General features: G+C 42.0%; 1 protein-coding gene across 2 annotated transcripts in view; it reads right to left on the bottom strand.

The window, feature by feature from the left end:
- GNA12 (G protein subunit alpha 12) overlaps nt 1-20,316 on the bottom strand; it is an 87,274-nt gene extending 66,958 nt beyond the window's left edge. The window contains exon 1 of one of the 2 annotated variants that reach the window (XM_034784429.1): nt 19,719-20,316. In XM_034784429.1, coding sequence (XP_034640320.1) covers nt 19,719-20,033 — 315 coding nt within the window. In that variant the 5' untranslated portion in view covers nt 20,034-20,316. The remainder of the gene's footprint in view (nt 1-19,718) is intronic. The other variant, XM_034784428.1, reaches the window with a different exon arrangement.
- Between the last annotated feature and the right edge of the window lie 3,221 nt (nt 20,317-23,537).

The raw sequence follows: 23,537 nt of genomic DNA, 5'->3' as shown, positions 1-23,537 counted from the left end.
CTACAATATTTTCTGTTTAGCAACTTATAAGCAACTCCCACCCCATTACTGTATTATCCAAACATCTACTGAAGCAGACACATGCCTGAAACTGTGTTAAGTATTGACATCTCTTTCCACCTGTCTTTAGCAGTTGGATACTGACATCAGTTATGTCACATCCTACCCCTGAGAAAGTTAGACTAACTCAGCCCCACAAAAGGCAGCTTTAATGAAGATTAACTGAAAGATTTGGCAGAATTTAAAAGCTGAAATAATTTTGGTTACACACCCACCCACCCACACCCCTGAAAGTCCTTCAATTCAATAGTGCACTTCTATCCCTCAACCCAAATTATTTTCCCCCCTAAAGTACTGCAGAGACCTGCAGGTCTATTTCACTTATTAGCCATGACCTGAAATACATAATGTACTGTAAGAGCTACCAGAAAAGTCTGCTGGAATATGAAACTGTCTTAAAAAGGAGGAGGTGGGAGCACTGTGGAGATTATTTAATAGATGGAGTGTTTTACAAAGTTTTCTTGATACAGAGCCTGGGGGAATACCTTAGGAAACTTTGATGGTTGCCATGTAAAAAAAAACAGGAACTTATCAAAAAAACATCATTGTTTGTTGGGTATGTCGCACATGGAGAACTGGCCACACCTCCCCTCAAAGCTTAGAAAGAAGTTATTCAGCATGGAAGCCAAAAACTGTATTAGAAAGCGCATACAGCATATTCTATTGAAGTAAACTAGACTGATTTACAGATCATTGTCTCCATGCCCAAGAACTCTAGGTCAAAAAAAAAATGCAATGAAAATAAGAAAAAAAAAAGTTTTTTTTTCCAAGACTCATGGGACATGTTTATGTGTTTACCACATAGCCTTAAAGAACTAGTGCCATTTTGCTCAGTCATGTAGTTGGAGTTCACATTAGAAGTTAGCAATTTTACTTAATTTTAATTTTAAATTGCCATTGACATTTTTAATGGACTCCTAGAGGTGTTCAGGTTGCTGTTGAACAAAGCTTTGACACTGGCAGTGTGGGTTCCAACATAATACCATGCCATTTTTTAGTGGACTTTAAGTTAAATAGCTTAGATCCTATTGTAAGTTTGCACTGTTCTCCAGACAACTTTTTTTCACCAAGATGGCTGTCTCCAGCCAGTTTGTAGGCAGAACAAGACAAGACATTTCAGTTTATTTGTAATAAATATTTCATATTATCCTGTGAGTTTTCATACTGCAGGGCTGGGCAAAAACAGGCACAGTTTGTTCTCCAATAGCAAGCTTCCTTTTAACTTGCCACATTCACAAAAAGGGCTTTTTAGTGAGTGAATTGCCACCTTCTGATTTCATTTTTCTAACAATCAGATTTTTGGGGGGGGAGCGGGAGGAGAGGAAGATATCTAGCTCTCTAACCAAATAGTTCTTGACAATACAAAATAGACCAACTCAGTCTTCATGGTTTGAAGTTTTACACAAGGTTTTTATTTCATGCTGAATGCACAAAAAATATATCTTTCAAATTTAAACTTTAACAGCCATTAAAGCACACCATGTTCAAGAGTTCCATGTAATAGACATCTAGTTCTTAAAAGCAAAAGCAATTTGAATGATGGATATATCAACTACAAGGTTTGGTTTTATATGAGCTAACTGATTCATTGGTACAACAGTTGTCATTTGTTGTAAGCCAATTTAAAAATCAAACTGCTTTGTTCTGAGGTGTAAGGTTTTTTTTGTTTTCTTTTAATACACACAGCACTGAAATCTTTTTTTCAGCAGCTTTCAGCCCAAACTTCTAGACCAAGGGTCTGAAGCTTCTTGTTTAGGACATTTGACAAAACATTTTGTTTAACACACACATGCAATCTTGGATTACTTAACAAGTCTGCAATTAACATTAGCATATAGACATAAATACCTCATCCACTTCAGCCCTTTAAAAGGGCACAGCAAGGATATTGTGTTAAAAAAAACGGAGGGGGACAGAGTTGAGAGACGTTAAACAGTTTTGAGTGCCACAGAACATGAGCTTATAATCAAAGTACCTCAGAAACCATTATATAGTAATGTTCTTACTAGTGCGGTTTCCCAAATATAAACAGTTAATCTTGAACAATGTTCATTTTAATACAACATAATCCTCCAGACACACTGTTCAAAGAACATGTTTTCATGACACCAAGCACAGAGTACAATTCACCATTTATATCCTCAAAATGAGGTACTAAAGATATGCATTTAGGATTTTGATTTATTGGACTGACCCAAAGCTGAAAAGCCTGTTCTCATTTCCAAATAGTTAATTCACCCCCTCACTGATCCAAGTCTAAATCTGTTAGTTATGGGGTGAGCTTCACATACAGTAAGAAGAAGGAAGACAACAGAATATACAAGGCTATCTTTCAGAATTGCACAGACTCTACACATTCTTTAAAACTAATCACTTACACAAAAGTACCACTCTGGAAGGAATTCAAAGTCGCTCTTTTTTTTTTTCCCCCCAGAACTGGTTTTGTACTGACCAGTGGAAAACTGCTATTTTTGGACTTAACGTCAAGGTTGTGTTTTATTGCCTATCAATATACAGAGCAATGTTTGGAGGTTGTTTTTGTTTTTTTTAAAAGAGGAATGGTTATTTGGGCTGTTCTCCAGGGAAGCTATCCAAAATACAAGCACATCAGTTGTTGCCATTTCTATCTTCTACGTCTCTTAAGTTTGGTTGCAAATATGCATGTAGTGTTCCAGCCCATGCAAGCCAGCTCTGACCTTTCACCGGCTCAGGCTCCAGCTCTCCAGAACCATCTCAGTCAGCCGTTTACTGTCTAGCTTCGCTATCTTACAATTTTAAAACGGTTTCAGCCTTTACCCATCTCATTGCTTCAGCATTTCCTTAAGACTCTCTCCAATGAATGGCTAAGTGATGTTACAACAGCTGCTTACAAGATAATGGAATTCCCATCAACATCACAACTTTAGTATTTTTTAAATTTCGGATGTACGTTTTATTTCCATCCAATGGTCAGCTCTGATTTTTCCTGCTTACACATATATAAAAATACCAAGGGAGTGGAGTTTATTCTTGTTAAGTTTCCCCATCTGTTTGGAAAACAACCTGACAGCTGATGTGGAGATGTTTTGCAACAAATGTGACCACTAAACCAGTTTCAGATTCATCTATACATGCTTCCCAAACTGACAAGATCTGTAAACTGGGACAAGATTTTCAAGAGCACATAAGTGACTTCAGGCTCCAAAGTCCCAATGAAAGTTGATGGAACTTAAGTCACTTTTGAAAAGGATACTTAAGTGCTTTAAAAAAATTTAGCGTACACAATTAAATGTCTGCCTGTAAGTTATCCATTTGTGAAGGGAAATGAAAGACCAATCAGATCAGTTCTTTAGCAAGGTGTTTTATAGAGAGAAATCTTCCCTCAAGCTTTCTCACCTGCTAGTTTTCTCTGTTCTATAGCATTATAAACAGAGCACAAATGGATCCAAGAATGGATTTGCATATCCTACAAGAAATCCATCCAACACATCTGTAAAGTGCTTTAAAAACAAAGTTTGACACCCATATCATCCAATTATTACGTCCATTACACAGATAGCAAACACAGATACAAAGAAATTCAGGTAAGTTATAGCAAGGTAGTGAGAGAAAGATAGTCAGGACCAGAACTGAATTATGAAACTCCAGCCTCCTGTATATCCCTAGAGAACACTCCCTTCTCCAGTACTCCTTTACAGACAAAAGGCCACTATAGGCATCATAACTCAAAAGCCAAGTCTAGGAGAGAAAGAGAAACTGTAGCATGAGTTCCTAGAAACAGTCAATATAAGAATCCCTAAAGGTGGATCATTGAGTAATCTTTTGCTCAAGTGGTTTCATTACTACAATCACAGTATGAAAGACAGTGGAGGCACAACAGATACTACAAACAGATTTCAGTAAAAACTATAGGGATTTTGTTTAGAGGTGAGAAAAGAACTGGCAAAGGCTGCCTAGAGAAGTATGAAACCTTGTCCTAAGAGTACACCACCACTGGCTTATACGTTGGTTATGTCTACTCTACCGTGGTAAGCTGACCTATTCTATGCAACTCCAGCTATGTGAATAACGTAGCTGGAGTCGACATACCTTAGGTCGAGTTACCGTGAGGTCTACACTCCGGAAGGGGGGGGGGGTCAACGGGAGAAACTCTCCCGTCGACTTACCTTACTCTTCTCATTGGGTTGACTGGAGCGTGATCTGCTGTCGATTTGGCAGGTCTTCACTAAACCCACTAAATCGACCACTGATGGATCGATCTCAGAGCGTCAATCCCAGCTGTAGTGTAAACATAGCCTTTGTTAGGATAGAAGCTTTAGACAGATGGTTATAAACTTGAGGTCATTTTAGATCAAGCAATAGGCTGCTCAGACACTTAATACAAAGAGTCAGCCAAGATTATAAGACTACTGTCAAGATGGCCAGAGAAGTAATACCTAGTCACTGCAATCCTATCACTTCTGCAACTTTTTCCCTCCACAAAGATGGAATTTCAGAAACAGATATAGGACAAATGCAACATAAGAGAAAGGGAGTCAGATTTGTCTCTGTGTGGCACAACAGGCCAACCCCCTTTTAAAATATTTTCCCCTTCTCTCTCCAGCTCCAATGTAGTACCAGCATGAGGAGCTGTTCAGAGAACTGCTTGCCTCTAACTACCTAATCATCTGCCATAGATGAAAAAGGCAAACTAAACTGCAATTAAAATAAGCAATTAACCATATCTTGGCCTGGATACTCTCTTTGATCTATATATTCAGTCACTATGCAATAAGTGAAGATTTAGGACAAAGCAAGATCCCAATAAGAGAGAATCCAATCCCAAGATTTCTCCATCTCCCTAGAGAAACAAGTAAGAGGATGGGAGTGAATGGGAAGGAAAGGACTGAAATTTTCCCATCAACTGTAAGTTATTCAAGTGAAGTGACGCCCCATGTTAAGTCTCATGGAGCACCAGGTGCCCACTTCAGAGAAGGCAAAAATTATAAGTAATATTTTTACCTCTCCTCTCTTGGGAGCCTGTTGCCCCTTGAACCATTACAACTGGAAAGTAACCAGTGGTACAAGTTTTCACAAAGAATGAAAGCACATTTCCCTCCCATCTCAAGGATTTTAATGAAGAAGAACCAAGAGGAATACTGCAGAACCTTTAGTCCAAAGGTCATATCAGATGAACACAACACATGTAATTTATACCACTTGGTGAAGGAATGGCACAATTCAACGCTGTACTTTTATGCCCAGGAAGCAGCCATGTGCCTCACTGAGTGAGCCCTCACTGAAATAGAAGATACTTATAAACTGTATATGGGCTTGAACTCCTGAGTCATCTGGAAAGAGTGAATATGATTAATTTACACCACTTTAGATCCCCCATATAATCCTAAAAATGTATCAAATGATTAGTTTTGCCTAACCAGAATTTGAATGCTCAGGCTACACCTAAAGTGTGCAACTGTTTCTCCTGGGCATGGAAGGGCTTAGAACATAAAGAAGGAAAACAGGCTGACTTACTACACTCCATCCAGAGCCTTAACAAATGACTCTGAATTGCCAACACAATGCCTGCATATGAGAACCTCTTTATGTTTCAAAAAAGGTATTTTTCATCTATTTTACGGCTTAAGTATATTAAAATCAAACGTTTAACAGGTGTGTGTGCATTACACAAATTGCACAGACTTTAGATATTGAGACGATTTCACTGCCTTGAATATGCTGCAATCTAATGAAGAATTAAGAATTTCTATTGGATCCAGTTAGACAGTTTTTCTATAACTTCATTGCTTAGTTGTGTTTTACTATTTCCATACAAAGCCTTGTGAAAGGAGCTACTTTTAGATTTAGTCATTCACAAGGGATGCAAGAACTCCCAATTTGTCCCCAAAAGTGTTAATGAGGAAATAACAATTGGCATCCATCTAGTTATATAAACAACTTGCTGGGGGCTTGTACTGGTATACCCCATACATCAGAGGAGAATTAGGAGGCATAAAGATGTTTTCTAGTATCAATGCAGTGGGTCAGCATTACCACAGAAAGTTACAATTCTCTCAAGCTCAGAAGCAAGTGAGTCACAAAGTTTGTCTTCCCAAATGTAAGGAGAGATCTCATTTATACATTTTTGTTCATTTGACTGCTATGTCTGAGAGAAAGCAGACTTGCTGTACTCCAAAATACTTATGAAAAGTGGCTTTTTACCAGATTAAAACTCCCAAGAAGATTTTACAACTTACACAAGTGATAACCAAGTTTTAAAAATTCTTACATAACCTGGCCCTCTCAACTCAAAGTTCAAGATAAGGAACACAGAAAATAAACTATAAGAAATCCTCACCACTCTGGAATGCATCAAAATATCATATAACACTGTCCTTTGCCAAGGCAATCACAGAATGACCCCTTGTCTGTCTCTTCCAGATCTTCAGTGGCTGAGCTTTCAAGAGCCCCCCAAGATGCTGATACCTCTGCCATCACCCTCAGCAATAACATTCCATTTCTTAAACAACAAGGAGTCTGGTGGCACCTTAAAGACTAACAGATTTTTGTTTTTGTAGATACAGACTAACACGGCTACCCCCTGATACTTGATTCCATTTCTTCTTGCTTTGGAGAGTTTAGTTTGTGTTCTTGTCATGGTGCAAGAACACAGAGCAAGAACATGGTGCAAGAACACCTTAAAGCAGTGGTTCTCAACCACTGGGGGTACACAGAGGTCTTCCAGAGGGTGTGTCAACTCATCTAGCTATTAACCTAGTTTTACAACAGGCTATATGAAAAGCACTAGCAAAGTATGTTCAAACTAAAATTTCATACAATGACTTGTTTATACTGCTCTACATACTATATCAGTGTTTCTCAACCTGGGGCCACAATTTATTTTATAATTATATGGTAAACATGAGAAAGTAAGCAAGTTTTCAAGCAAGCAAGCATAACGTGCTGAGACTTTTGGATTTTTATGTTTGATTTTGTAAGTGAGTAGTTTTTAAGTGAGATGAAACGTGGGGTACGCAAGCCAAATCAGCCTCCTCAAAGGGGTACAGTAGTCTATAAAGGTTGAGAACCACACTGCCTTAAAGGAGCCAATAAGCAACTCCAAATAAACAAAGTCTAAAAATATATATAAACTGATTGAATGCATAGACAACTTTTGATCATCTGAACTCTAGTAAACCCAGTTTTTAGTACAGCCAGGGTGAGATTATTAATGCAAATACTATACTTGAAGAACCAGTAGTTTTATATAATCTAAAATGAGTCCCCAGTTTCAAGTATGGAAGACAAGTGTAACTGAAATTCCAAGCCCATCATGGGTCATTGAAGAGAATTACTCTTTCGCATGGTTTCCCTGTACATGTAATTCAATAAAAGTATCAATGTATTTACAGAGAATGAGGACTACCCGAGCAGATAGCTAATAAAGAAATTTAGCATTTCATAAATTAAAAGCAGCCTACTTAATAGTATATTCAGGATTTGACCTTTAAATATCTATTATAGTTATAAAGGTTTCACGTAGTAGATAAAACAATAGGATCTATAGCAAAACTGCTTGAATTAGAATTTGCACAGCTTTGTTTTCAGCCAACTTCTCTAGTTTATTTTAATCCTCATCTATTTGCGATCCGTCCCAGGTTTGAATTTGCTTATGTTCACTTTATGATCAATTTGAATGATTAAAGATTTGATTACATTAAAAAAAAAAAAAAAAAAGGGGAAGAGGGTTATGCTACTTGACAGTTCCTGGTGCGTCACGGGTTTGTTTTCCCTACGGTGGAAATATTCACTAGCCTTAAAAATACCCACCAACTCAGAAGCATTGAGAGCATTCTCACTGCAAGTTCTAAAAAGGCAGATGCCAATGATGCACTACTTTCACTATACAGTATATTTCCTGATGATCCCATGAAGTCTATCAAGTCAGAAGATATGGAGTACAGTGAAATAAGATTATTTTCAGTCATTTACTTTGAGACCAATTAGAAATCTTATCAGGAGCTCAATCGCTGAAGTTGAGAAATACTGGGACACCCTTTCACTCAGTGCTTGTCTACACTTGAAACACTACAGTAGCATAGCTGTGCTACTGCAGTGCATCAGTGCAGACACTACCTACACCGATTGGAGAAGTTCTCCTGTTGGCACAGGTAATCCCCCCCACCCCCTCCCACCCCCGAGAGGCAGTAGCTAGGTCAAAAGAAGAATTCTTCCATCTACCTAGCACCATACGGCCTAACTACATCACTCAGGATTGTGGATTTTTCACACCCCTGATCAATGTTGCTGGGTTGACCTAACTTTTTAGTTAGACCAGGCCTTGGAAGAAATGGAGTTTCTTTTGTCACCTACAGCATTCTTTCCTATACTCCAGATCAAAAGAGTAGACACTATCATAACAAAAAAGCTTTTTGTTTTTAGGAATTGACTTCTGACCAGTTCAATTGACCTACCAGGTGATTTTTTGCTAAGATCAGAAATTTTTTTAAAAATAGGTACAAGCCTAAACCTTGCAACACATTAGATAAGGAAATCTCCAGATATTAGAATACAACATGCAAACTATGAATGCCCTGGAGGCAGAAAGTTTGCTGCTGCCTATGGGCTTTATTTTAAAAAGCTTTTTCTGATTATTTGCAATAGACACTACTTTTAACTAGTCCTGTGCTATCTAGTTTGATTTTCCCAGCTACAGTACTAACCTGAGCCAAAAAAAGCTTGTTTTGTAACATTTTAGTTATACTCCTGACTGCTAAAATTTCATTATTAGTATTTGTATTACAGTAACACACAAGACCGAAATCAGGACTGTATCTTGCCTATTGTCATGCATACCAGTTCACCTACAAAAATCTAAATTCACATGAGATGGTGCTGGTCCATAAATTGTGAAAAACAGTTTCATTATTTTGCTATAAAATGGAAAAAAGGGATTATTTCTACTTGCAAAGCAAGTTCCCTCTCTCAGAAAAGATAAGTTTTTTGTAACTGATCACATTTCTTTAGATAACAGAGCAAAAAATGTTTACTTTAAAAAGTAATTAATTAATTTCATAGAAAGGAAAGATTGTTGCACTGTTTTGAGATAAACTATTGAAGTGTTTTAGTTAACAGATACCTTCCACATGAAAAGTTAATTCTTCGTTGTAACAGGAAAAAATCTCAGTGTTTAAGACAATTGTGTACTCCATTGGGTGAAGTCTTTCATTATCCCAAAAGATCACATACCTTGCTGAAGACAGCCCTACAGATGGACGGATATTAAAGGTGAGAGAAGTAGAGGGAAGTACTACAAAGGAAAATAAAGCATTTTTGGCAACCACCAGCTCATGTCCGTGAAGTCAGCACAGACATGGGAAGAAACCAAACAACTCAAGTACCACCAATCTGATGGTTCTACTCAAGCACCTAAGTCTACTAACATGAAATATTACCCAGAGTTCTACATAACCGAACATTACTAAAGTTTGCTCTAGCTGACCTAGGAATTGTCTTAAGGAGCTACTTCAAATGCATTTCAGTTCCCTTGTAATTAGCAACATGATTCATTTTGTAGATCAATCTCTGATAATTTTCATATAACTTTACACTGTGCCTCTTCATATAACCTTGTGGTGGGTCTACCCAGGTGTGACCTCTGTTTTCATGGAACTTTGTATCAAAGCCTCATTTAGAAACTTTGCATTGCCCTTGGTATAATATTATAGCCCCTAAGGATAGAATAAGATAGAAGAAAAATTTCTTTTTGCTAGCAGTAGAACAAGAGCTCTCCCCCCCCCCCACTCTTAATCAATTGCCCTGTTGAATGAATGAGGTGTGGATGAGCAAGGCATGGAAGGCAGCACCTCCAGACAGCCTCAACTGTTGGAGAGGGGCTGGGAGCCAGACCCAAGAACAATAAAACGTGTCAAATGGGCTCATTAAAAACAAGCAGACATACTGACGGCCTCGGGGGTTAGAAGCAAGCACCTTCTTTTGGAAACACCCTCTTTGCAGCATTGGGACAACACTCAAAAGAAAGCAGCACAAAGGACCAATGGACACAGACACAAAGTTTGAATCTGGTATAGATTTGCATAAGAGAAAAGCTGCTATAAAAGTGAGGTGTCTTGCAGAGGATCCCGGGTCTCGTCTTGTCAACATGGGAGCATCGATCCGAATCGGCAGAAGCCCGGCTCCACCCCCTCCCCCATCTAACTCACCTGGCCAGTGAAGTTAAGGGGAGCAACTAATTGGTAACAACAAGACGGAGTGTGTGTGTGTGTGTGTGTGTAATATATTATATGCATATAATACAGTGTTAATGAATACATGTATTACTAATAAATGTGGCGTTTTGCCTTATTCCCCCTGAAAAGATCCTGTGCAGTACTTTTAGTACAACAATTTCCCTACTTTACAATGGATGGGCAACAGCATGTACGCAAGCTACATGTCAAGCAGTGCAGCAATAACCTTTTCCAGGCCTTTAGCCATTAAAAAAAGTTGTCAGACCTCATACAAAAAACTGTAGATAGCCAATAGTTTATACTACACCATTTAAGATAGTATATTCCACATCTAGGAACTGATGTGACAAATGAATGAAGTTCTGCCAACTCTTGTGATTTCATCGCGACTCTAGCCATGTTTCTTTTTAAAAAATCTGTCTCATGAAAACATGAAGAAAGGCTGGAACTCATGAGTTTTCACTCATTCAAAATGGCCGCCATCTCCTATTGCTGTGAATGGGGCTGAAGCCAGCAAGATGGCTGCCATTTCATTACAGTCAATCTGCATGTGGCAATGAAACTGCCACATCCTACTGTTTTCAATGAGACTGAAGTCATGCCCATGTGCAAAATGGCTGTAACTCTACGGTTCAGTGGCCTAGACAGGACACAGAGACTGTGAGAAGCAGCAGAGACACTGTACAAGGTAGACGGGGAGAATGAGGAAGACCAGGAGGCAAATTAAGGGGCTGCAGGGGAAAGGGGTGTGGAAATGAGTCGAGCGGGGTCCGGAGGAGTGTGGGAGTGCTACCCATCTTTGTCAGAGAAGTGGGAGAGAGGAGAGAAGCATGCCTTCTTACAAAAAAGACTAAACAATTCCATAGTCTGAACTGTAATATCACTGATATGATTAAGTTTTTATATCTTTATCTGTAACTCATCAACCCTAAACATAGTAAGTTTATGTACGAGTCTGAATCATGATGCATTAAGTCAGTGGCTCAAGCTATTTACCATCCAGCCCTTCTTTTATCAAAGGGAATCAACTAGGAGAGGACAGTAACAGGAAATGGACGGCAGTTCCCTTATCTGGGGGGTGGAGTCTCCATCTGAGCAGCCAGGGAGAGATGTGTATTTTAGGAATGAATTTGCAACCTAACACTAATCACAAATGCATTGGTAGGGGAGTAGCGGGCAGTTAAAAAGTCACAATAGACTAAAAAAAAAAATTATGTTTTTAAAATCGGGTTATTTTTGTTCTCTTGATATTGACAATACTGTGACTGTAAGCAACATCATCATTGTATGCAATGTTGTTGTAGCCATGTCAGTCCCAGGATATTAGACACAAGGTGGGTGAACTAATCACTTTTATTAGACTAACTTCTGTTGACAAAGAGAGAAGCTTTTGTTCTTGCATAGAGCTGTACTTCTCCAGACCCAAAGAAGAGCTCTAGCTTACCAACAGAAGATGGTCCCATAAAAGATATTACCTCACCCACTTTATCTCAGCAAAATCACTCACTGAAACACTGGACTTCAACATGAAGAACTGCTGTAGTTTTCAGACTAGACTCATTTTCCATGCTGTATTATACTGAAAACTAATAAAGTATTTGGTAAACAGTATTTTGTAACAAATTAAGAATTTGTGATAATTTAGTGTTCTGAAGCAGTTGCTTGAATTCCTGAATTCACTCCTAGTTAAAACTCACAAGCTTTTTCCATAGAACACACTAATGGTGTGTTTAAAATACAGCCACCTCATTTAATGGAGTGTTCGAATCAGAAAGGAATAGACAAAACCATTAACTTCAATTTTTAATATATCTAAAACTTAGCCAAATAGATGTTTTATTCTCGATTGCTACAGAAAAAGTAGTTGTTTGAGGATGAAGTATTACAGTCTTCTAGAGAATGGAAGTGTTATTCAGTACAAGAGATATACCCCAAAATGCCAGAAAGATCTTTTAACATTTGAGTCTTAACTCACCTTCAACATGAAACTTACATCAAGTACTTTATTTGCATGGTGGAATGATATATGTAAATACTTTATCCAATGCTACCCAGGTGAGAGCAGGGTAAACACTAAAGATGACTACTCTTCCAGACTGCCAGCCCAAATAAAATATATGAACAAAGGAAAGTGTCATTTACTTAGTCCACGGGAACACAAACATTAAGATACATTTGGATTAGCTGCGGAATCTCTGTATTTGTAGCAGCAGTGACGTCTGCTTGTCTGCAAACTGTGAAAAGACTTCTTGTCTCCAAAGAAATCCAATGAGATGCAGCAGAACAAAAACTTCATGCTGCAAATGAAACTTGCAACTAGAGTTCAAGGTAGAGTGGCCGCTGAACCCAGAGGTGCAGATTGGCACAAACCCTTGAGAACTTTCAGAATTAAGTTAGTAGTTTTTTCATTTAATGTGGATCTTTACAGAACAGATCAAGTGCTATGAACTTATGACTGATCTCTAGCTCATAATTGGCTAATGTGTTGAAAATTGCTGAAGCAGCTTCTAGTGTTCTGAATTTGATGTGTTGATTCTGATCTATGAAATGGACTGAGACCACCCCTCCCCTCACACTATACTGCCATAGTTTCAGTCAACAGAGGTGGACACAGTGTTACCATCTCTCATGATTTTGTCAAGAGTCTCATAATTATGGTTATCTTTTAAATCCCCAGCTCCTGGACTCAAGGGACTGTGTGATGATTCCAGCCTTCATTCTTAACGAAAAAGTAAGTTTCTAACTCTCGTGGCTGTGAAAAAAGCTTCAAAGTGTGACCCCAGTGAACTCTAAAGGCTCAAAAAGCAGAAGGCAAATAAACACACCACATCTATTATTTTTTACATAATCTCACGATTTTAAAGCCAATCATGATTTTTTTGGTGAGCCTGACTCATGATTTTTGAACATTTGGGGTTGGCAATACTGTCAACATGAACTCCTCTTGATCTGAAAGGGAGGCGAACTGCTGGTGGAGCTCCCTCGCCTCTAAAGCAAAGTCTCTCCTTCCCCCACTCCAAGATAGCCCAGGTCTGTTGACCTTTAGAGCACAATGCCAGGTGTTTCTATTTGCATGGAATGATGCAAACATAGGCTTTTGAGATGAAACAGATTTGCTAAAGATTAAAAGAGCAGTGGCTCTTTAATTTTTTTCTGTAATTTACAGAAGAAGGAGTGTTTCGAGCCTGTATAGACATGCCTTATTTAGACATACAAACCTCCCCTCCCCCAGAAAACCAACAAATGAATCATCACATGCACAGGAGGCCCCTGGGTCTCAAGCTCATACTCGCTATGCTAATAGCAGCAACGCTAGCCATCACTCAAGCATATTTCAATGGCTAGAGAATGTTTAAACTGTAACTAGGTATAGGGGTGATTTCTCCACCTTCTGCATTCCCACGTGGTTTAAAAAAATTAAATGTGAGGCTTAGACTGGAAAATGTCAAGGTTTGTGTCTTTACACTCCAAAGACTAATCATGTTCTGTGAGATTGGTGAACCCATATGGGTTAACTGAATGCGATTTTGGATCAAGAGTGAATATTTATCGAAGAAATAAGCAACAATAGTAACTGTTGATGGTATTCATTATCCTGTCAGCCATGATGTAGTCAGTTATATTGACCACTTTCCTCCTGACCCAAACAAGAAACTATCCAGATCTACTTAGGGTTGATGGAATGTGGGATTTATTACAGTAATTTTGCATTGTGCAATTTATTAAGTGTCTTATTGATTCTATTCCAAGTGCATTGCAAAGGGCACCCAGAAACAAATTTCAACAACAATGGCCCTTTACCATTAAGTCAGGAGTAAAGGTGGCAATGATGCCGGTAGTTTTATTAAAAACAATCTATATCTTGAAGATATATTGAGAGTGGACTGAAGGTAACAGTAATTAAGTACCAATTCAATCATACTATGTAAGGTCTAATTAATTACAAAGCCATGTGTACACTTCCAAGGGCTGACATAGTTCTATTACAACACTTATCTACTGAATTTTCTTTAATTACAAAGTCAGCTTTAATGTAAGAAAATTCAATAAAGATAGGTCTGTTGTAATAGAACCACGTCAGCCCTTTGAGGTGTACAGCTGCCATGATCGAGAAGAAAATTACATTGTCCTGTGACAAACTAATGAAGAATCAACCATACCTACTGCAAATCAAAAAACCACTAATCATGAATCAATACCCAGAATATTTTACCTCTACAGTGAAAGACTACTGAAGGTCAAGTATTGCTAATCGCTCACAGGTTTCTGAATTCACCCATATGCAAACCCAAAACATTGTGGATCAAGACCAACTTATACAGCAGCTTGTGGAATTCCCAGTAGTGAGATGACATTTCTCCCTGGATTCTCAAACTAATATAAGGGTTATGTTTTTTCTGCATGTATTATAAAGAGCTAAGTGTGTCAAGGAGAACAATCAGCTTGCTCACATAAGTGCAATTTACAACTGAATTCAATGGTATTCTCCAACTCCACCCTTTCTATTGCCTCATAAAATTTGTGTCTGTTTCAGACAAACCGCTGATCAAGTACAAACCTTTTCACTTGTGCAGCCATAATGAGAGTGCACATCTGTACAGCATCCTGGAACTTTTCTATTCAAAGTCCACAACTTAAGTTATGGATTGGAGTGTCTAGCAACAGTTTATCTGGAGTCCCTTCCTACTCAAATATGAACTTTTCAGTCACTCTCAAATAATTCAGGTTCTGGACTGAAAAAAAATCACTCAGTGCTCCTTACAGCTTTAACTGGTTTAGTCCATTTCAATATGGACACTAATTTGAAAAAGCTCCACAGATTACACTTTATGCTTTTTTTAAAAGCTGAATTTAGCTGTTAGATTTCTGTTTGAAGTAATCACACATGCTGGCACAGGCATTGCTTCGGTGTTAGTGGGTAATTTTAATTGCTTTCTCATGCAGTGAAGCCTGGTTCATTTCCATTTTTGTGGTGCTCCATTTTCAAAGGCAAAAACAAATAGAAAATAACAATAAATGTACACAAGGAACATCAGAGTTATGACTCACCAGGTCACAGTACAGCCAGAAGTCCCTAAACCTTCATTAATTGTAGTCAGAAGGAGCAAGACTGGGAGCAGTTATTTTATGTTTAAGAGCAGTTATTCAGTTTGTTCTTTGACACTCAGATGGGAACTCCAACAAACATTTTTACAGAATAGCTCCAGCCATTCACCAGATCAGAAACTTGCAACATGCAAAGACTTCCTCAGTCTCTCCATACATTTGAGATTCTTCTTAAAAGAAAAAAAAAAAAAAAAACACCACAGCAGTTACTCCTGTACTATCCATTTTCCATTTCCAGGTGGGTGTGCTGAAGTAATGGAGTCTGTGTACTCAAAGCAGAACATTAACACTACTGCTTTTCACTTCAATCATCAAAAAGTTTCAAAGTTACTTTGAAACTTAGCCTTGATTAACAAGCAAAACCCTAGTTAACCAGTGATTATTTACTTTAAACCAAAGCAAGACTAACATATTTGAAGATTGCCCCACAATGCCAGAAAAAGCTAGCAAGGCTCTGAACCATCACCTGTACTATATGGAAAAGTAAATTTTGGATCACAGGTTTACTTATTTCAGCATTTTGTTTTTAAACCGTGACCTCCCACAAGGAGGAGAAGGCTAAGAACCATGCATTCATGCTTAATTTGCAACAAGATACAGGAAAACTAAGAGGCTGTGGATCAGAAAGGAAGAAGTGGGAGATTTAGTAATAAAGGAAACAAACCAGATGACATCAGAGTCAATATGACAAACTATCTGCACCAACTCATGCCATTTTATTTAATCCATATAAAATGACCAAGTACTACTTCAAGAGGCACATTAGAAAGAATGCAATGCAAACCATCAGGAGGGCATAATCTATTACAGAGAAATTTAATCATATTGGGGTATAAAAGGTGACCATTTAATCCGAGATATTTACACTACATTTCTAGCAAAGATCCCAAAACTCTAGAAGCTTTAACAGAACTGCTTTTTGATAATGCTGAGGAGTAGTGTGGAAAGAGGAGCTAAAATGCAGTTCAACTGTCAGCAATAGGGTCAAGCAGAATTCATATTTTATAATGTTAAAAATGCTTAAATTCTGGAGCACAAGACCAGTTGTTTAAATTCACTTAATACATGTTTAAGATTTAGTACTTGCAATATTGTTTAGATGATCTAGGTATTTCCGTTTAGAGTTAATGGATGGTTACATTATTTTGAACCAGTGATCTCTCTATTTTTTACGTCTATGTGAAGAATAATTTTGTTATGTGCACCAATATGGAGGTGATGTGTGACACATAACAAAATTAATGTGGTGGGGCGAGGGGTTTGGAGTGGGCTCAGTGCTGGGGCAGAGTTGGGGTTTGGGGGACATGAGGGCTCTGGCTGGGGGTATGGGCTCTGGGGTGGGGGCCAGGGATGAGAGATTCAGGGTGTGGGAGGGGGGCTCAAGGCTGGAGCAGAAGGTTGGGGTTTGTGGGGATGAGGGCTCTGGGGTGGGGCTGCAGATGAGGGGTTCAGTGTGTGGGAGGAGGCTCAGGGCTAGGACAGAGGGCTGGGGTGTACGGAGGATGAGGGCTCTAGGGTAGGGCTTGGATGAGGGGTTCAGCGTGTGGGAGGAGGCTCAGGGCTAGGGCAGAGGTGCGGATTCTAGGGTGGGGCCAGAGATGAGCGGTTTGGGGTGCAGGCTGCCCCCAGGCTGCGGTGGGGAGAGAGAGGACTGGGGACAATCCCCATTCCTCTCTCACTGCAGCAGCTTGGGGCTGAGGGAGGGGTGCCTCTCCCCACCACGGGAGGTCTGAACTGGGGCCGGCCAGGAAGGGCGCCTCTCCCCGCCGCAGCCATGAGCCACTGCAGAGGGATTAATAGGCAGCTACGAGGCCGTGTAGTTAGAGGGAACTTAGGTTTGAACATATTAGGCAACTGAAAATAAGTTTGTTCCATGATACTGTATTTCGACTCCACCTATTAAACCCAGGTTGAAATTACAGGCAGCTCCCCAACATCTATGGTGAAAGAGTGAACTATATTGAAAGGTGAGAGTACAACTGCGACCACTAAGAACTCAGACAGATGCTGTCCACTTGTCTAGGAGAGTGGCAAGATAAAATTATAACCAGGGTTTCTCATACAGTTCTGTCCCACTTCTTTTCCTACCCTTACACATTCCACTGCTCTTTACCATCATTTTAACTCAGTTTAAGGTAGCACCAAAATAAATACACTAATCCAAGATTCACACTACTCACTTTTGGGTATACTTCAAACCCAGTGATACTCTTCTCTTCCCTCCCTCTTCCCCAGAGGAAGAAAGAGAGAAGTAAGTTGTCAAGCTATGGATTTTGTGGCCTGAGCTCTCCTTGTGCATTATATGTGCCCACTTCTTCCTCCTGCAGTGAAGTATAAAGCCAACCCATGGCACTTGCTACCACAACAAACTCCTTTTTTTCCTCCCCTTCCTACCACTCATTTTCAGCGACTTGCCTCATGCTTCTTAAAAGCAATTCAGGTAGTGGAATTAAGCTACAAATGGTCTTCCCATTCGGTTTGGATGGACGGGGAAGCTTCTGAAGGAGATCTTGACTGCAAGAGTCACTTCTTCAACTTGTGCTTAAAGAGAGTGCTGTTATAAAAAGGTTTCAGAGTAGCAGCCGTGTTAGTCTGTATCCGCAAAAAGAACATGAGTACTTGTGGCACCTTAGAGACTAAATTTCTCTAAGGAGCCACAAGTACTCCTGTTCTTTTTGTTATAAAAAGGTTATCTTTCGAAGCACATCTTAAGACGTGGAAGCAATTTTCCTCATCTCAGATAGTGCATAGGCCCCTTCCTTGATTTTTGCAGGAAATCCCACAGCAACTACAAGTTTCCTCACAAGTATGGGTCCATGCAGAAGTGAGGAAAGTCCTATACAGATACATTTAAAAAAAAGTAGGCAGGGACCCTTCCTCAGAGGGGAAGGAGCCCTCTTGGTAGCCCTGCATTTGTATGGAGAATATAAGAAATAGCCCCTGTACACACCATGTATCTATTTTTCTGTGCACAAGGGCTCCTTGTATTCCCTTGGTGACCAGTTTTTATGCACCTGTAGGATTGTTCTAAAACTGGTTCTCTACCAGGAATCTGGGACCCCCTGGGGGGGGGGGGCACAAGCAGGTTTCAGGGGGTTCACCAACAGGGCTGGCATTAGATTCGCCAAGCCCCAGGGCAGAAAGCTGAAGTCCTGCCATGTGGGACTGCAGCCCGGGGCCCCAAACCCTTCCACCTAGGGCTGAAGCCGAAGCCTGAGCAGCTTAGTTTTGTGTTGCCCCCTATGCTGTGGGGCCCCAAGCAGTTGCCCTCCTTGATACCCCTAACACCAGCCCAGGCTTTTATATACAGAAAACAGTTGTGGCACAACTCGGCCAGGAAATTTTTATATCATATTGGGGAGGCCTCAGAAAGAAAAAGGTTGAGAACCCCTGTTCTAAAAGATGACCACCACCTGGTTATTATGCAGAGCACCTAAGACCCCCAGGCAGAAGATGTGGGCAGTCAATTTCCCCAAGCTCTCTACACCTTGAGGACGATCTTGTACCTCATGGCCCTGAACTCCAGCAACTATTCTATCCTCTCACCAGGAAGTCATCATGCCATGAGCCCCAGAGCACTGAGGTCTCCATAATAAAGATGTAAGCATTGACTGAAGGCCCAACCTCTCCCCCAGCGTTCCAACTGGGGTGTTCTTAATCTTGAAGAGATCACTCAATGTCCTCAACGGGCCCTGGGGCAATCTCCTAGATACATCTCCACAAGTCTTTGGTGTTAAGATTCCCCCTATTCGCTTAAAAGTGTTCCCCAAATTATAGCGTTGAACTCCTGTAATACCGGGGACCTCCCCCTCATTTTCAGGGTCATCCTCTAGGAAAGGATCCTCAACACCCACTCCTCATGGTGGAGATCCTCATCTCCCTCTCACTTGCCTTCTTCCAAATATGGGGGCCCCCAACTCCCCTGAGGGTGTTCTCATCATGGTTTCCCAGAACCTACCTATTACCCCCTTCTCCTCTAGGTCTTCGAATTCGCTCCAGAACCCCTCCATGGGTGTCTGGGCTCTTTGAGAACATCCTCTTGGATGATAATCCAGAAACCCAGGAGGCCCTGTACTCCAACTCACCTCATTCATGCACGGAACCCCCGTACCCCAGCAGCCCCAAAGGGCTGCGCCTGCTGCCCGATGGCGGCCCAGAACGCCATCAGCCCAGGAACTCTTTGTCCTGCATGGGGTCCCCTCCAACCTTGTCCCCACCCCCTTGAAGGCTGTTCTCAGGTCGGCCCGACTCCAGCGGCTGTTGCACCCCGTTCCCTGTGGCAGGGTCAACCCCCGGCCCCGGGCTCCAGCGCCCCCTCTGCCCCAGCCCGGGGCTCGCCCCTACCTTGACCATGTTCTCGTAGATGATGGCCCGGAACTCCAGCAGCGCCTTCTGGTCGAACTCGCGGCCGTGGATGATCCGCATCTGCTTGAGGAACGTGGACTTGCCGCTCTCGCCGGCGCCCAGCAACAGGATCTTGACCAGGCGGCGCACGGCGCGCCGCTCCCGGGCCAGCATCGCGTCGATCTCCCGGCTCCGCCGCCGCGCCTCCCGCTCCGAGTCCCGGCTCCGCTCCTTGCCCTCCCGCCGCGGCTCCCCGCGGCCGGGGGCTTCGGCCGGCAGCAGGCAGCGGCTCAGGGTCCGCACCACCCCGGACATGGCTGCTGGGGACGGGGACGGGATCGGCACTCGCAGCCGCGGGGACCCCAGCAGCGCCCCTCGCAGCGGGCGGAGGCCAGCCAGACGCTCCGAGCAGCCGCGGCTGGGGGCGCTAAGGGCCAGGACCGCCCATTCCCCCGCTCCGCGCGGCGGCGGGGGGACGCTGCAAGGGGAGGGGTGTGGCGCAGGGAGCCGCTGGCCTGGAGGGGAGGGGGAGCCGGAGGGGCGCGGCCCGGAGCGGGGCTGGTGCCGCGGCGCCCCTCAGCCCGTGGCGGCGGCGGCGCGCGGTTCAGAAGCCCAGGAGAACTGGCCACGGGAGCGCAGCCCCGCGGGAGAGATCCGGCCGCTCGGGTACCTCAGGGCGGAGAGGGAGCCCGCCGGCCCCTCGGTTACTAGCCTGGCTGGCACCTACAGAGCGCTGTCTGGGAGGGGTGGGGCGAGGGCGGGACTTCACTCCGCCCACCCTACGCCTCATTGGGCAACGGGGTGTCAATCAACGCAGCCCGAGCTCCCACTGGACACGCCGCACTAAGGGAGAGTGGGCGGGGGGAAGGCAGGAGGAGGGGCGACGGGGAGGAGATCCGACGGCGGGGGAGGAGAAGAGGAGGAGCTCCAAGAGGGGAGGCGGGGTAAAGGGCAGAAGCACCAATAAGAGAGGAGCGAGTGGGACAAAGGGGCGGAGTCTCTAAGGAGGCGGAGCAAAGAGGCGGGGCCTTAGGAAGGGAGTGGAAGAGGGGAGATGGAGTTGTTGGCCCAGGGGAAAGGGAGGAGGTGTTAGGGGAGGGGAAAGAAGGCCGGTGTTATCCTGTCTCTCCCAGTTTCACAGGTGTTCTCATCATTGTTGGGCTTTTTAAACTCAGTGGTGGTGGGAAAAGACTAGTGTTAAAAAATCCCCAGCCAGCGATGTCGCTCCCCTCTTCCTGATTCCTTAGTGGGGGTTGTTAGTTGAGAGCTGGAGTTGCCAATGGTGTTTGGAATAAAATAAAATCAGAGGTATAGTTAACACTGCAGTAGAAACTTCCCTTACAAAGATTATTAAGAAAACAGTGTCAGGATGGGTGTATTGAAAGCCACTGGCAAAGTTCTAATGACAGGTTTCAGAGTAGCAGCCGTGTTAGTCTGTATCCGCAAAAAGAACAGGAGTACTTGTGGCACCTTAGAGACTAACAAATTTATTTGAGCATAAGCTTTCGTGGGTTACAGCCTGCCCACGAAAGCTTATGCTGAAATAAATTTGTTAGACTCTAAGTTGCCACAAGTACTCCTGTTCTTTCTTCTAATTATTGGAACTACACAAGGGCTTGTTCCTACACAGAGCAGATGAGGAGAATTGCTAACATATGCACAAGGTATTAAGTGATGAGCTAAGAGGAACCGGACAGCGCATTAGGTCCTGATTTAGCAGCCCCAATGAACAAATTCCTATTGTCTTTAATACGTGCAGGATCAGTCCCTTAATGAGAGGAGGGCTGCATCACTGCCAAGTCAAAAGTTAATTGTTCAGTCAAAATGTTGTAATCATTACAGACAACAAATCTTCAGAGAAATTTTTAATAGATCCATCTCTAAACTGCCACCTAGAATCATAAGCAGGTTCCCGAAACTGCACATTTGACAAAGTGACCTACACATCAGGAAAAGATAATGCTGCAGAATGTATGTTCAATTGTCTGATGATAAAACACTCTGCAAAGTCTAGAGTAGCAGACGCTCATGTACTTTTTATTATTTCTCAGGCTACTCCTCAGGCCCTAATAAAGGAAGAAATTCAGATTGAAACAGCATGATTGTGACTTTCTTGTTGTAATACTAGTTACTGTACTTTTATATTTCAAAACAAAGACTCTAAAATAGAGTTAAGGTTAGGGGTACAGAGCAGTAACAATGGTTAAAAAACAAATTATAGTTACATTATAGTTGTCTCCAAAACTATGCATTACCAACCCAAGAAATGCAGAGTTAAGGTGACACTTAAAAGAAATTCAAACATGTTAATGTACAGAAATGCACAGGGAAAGCACCCAATGAATGTTAAGTGCCCCGTATTGACATCAGGCAATAACCGTACAATTATAATTAAGGCATTTTAGCGTTTGTCATCCCAGATTAGAGGTGACCGTTTTTTTTTCATGTTTTTTTCTCTCTTCACAGTGCCACTACAGAACCAGGTTAAGGTTTTTGTTTGTTTTAACTATGAATTTCCATACACAAGTTAAAACAAAACAAATTGTAACCAGCCGTTAAGACCGCAGCAATCTCCAACAAAACAAAAGTCAGTCCCCCAAAATCTTCCCTCTTACAGAACCATCAGCCTCCATCAAGCACCCTCCTCCACCCAAAATGAGAGCAGAGAAATAGAAGTACCATGATGATCAGCACTTTATTTTGGACTAAGGGAGGAGTAGATTCCAAAACAGAGAGCCTCTCTGAAGAATGCTCCAGCTCAAACATTTCCTCCGATAGCACCCGTGGCAGCATAAAACAAAGAGAGAAGCTGTCTCCCAAGTAGGCAGGTCCCAACCTGTTTGGAGTTGCGTTTTATAAGTCAAGACCAACAATTTAAATCCCTGTGGAGAGCAGTAATCAGCAAATGGAGATCATGGAGCACTGATGTCATATTCTCCCACCAACAAGCAGACTCCAGTTTAAGTTTCCAGATTGACTTCAGGGGTAGCTGTATGTACAGCACATTGCACTAATCCAGCGCTGAGGTGGCAAAGGCATGGATTATAGTAGCAAGAGCTACATCTGAACAACACTGTCACAGTCTCCTGGCCAAGCACTGGTGGAAAAAAGCATTCCTGGAACTGTTGCTTGTGATTGCCTGACAACAGCTGGGGATCCAATACCCTCTGGCCGCAAACTCAAGCAATAAATAGCCACACCCCCTCAATTCAAGATAGAGAGAGATGTCTCCATTTCTTGTTGCTGCTCCCCCCTCTCTTGTCCCCCTCTCAGTTATTGAATGCACAGATGTACAAGGAACAATTAAAAACAAGCTCATCCTTTCTGGAAGTGTACTGAGTGAACATTAACCACACATGATGCTGTTGTCAGCACTCCAAAACAAACCCTTTTAGCCTTAGTAAGTGCAGTGACAGAGGTACTGCAAGAATCAGGAGCAGCAGAGCATAGTAGTTTGTCACAAACTGTCCTCTTCTCACTATTGCAGGACCTACTTTGGGGGTTTTGTCTTCCAGGACCTTTTCTCTTTATAGGGGTTAAGATGCAGCATTGGCTATCTCCAAGGGCTGGACGCCTCTAATATATTACATGTAATTCACCAATTCAGCCACCAGATGACACCATTGTCCCACAAAGAAACGAGTCAAAAGCATAAGATGCGGGGGTGGGGGGGAAATCCTATGGCCTTTCAGAGCAGCTGAGCACCCAGGTGTCACTCCAGCTGACATCAGTGAGATGTGCAGGTGCCCAGCACTTGTGAAAATCAGGCCCGAAGTGACTATGAAGTGAGCAGCCTGGTACTTTCTCATTCGCTCCAGA

Source organism: Trachemys scripta, chromosome 10, assembly GCF_013100865.1.
Source record: "Trachemys scripta elegans isolate TJP31775 chromosome 10, CAS_Tse_1.0, whole genome shotgun sequence".
NCBI lineage: Eukaryota > Metazoa > Chordata > Testudines > Emydidae > Trachemys > Trachemys scripta.
The sequence above is the reverse complement of the archived record's forward strand: the minus strand, read 5'-3'. Positions and strand labels throughout refer to the sequence as shown.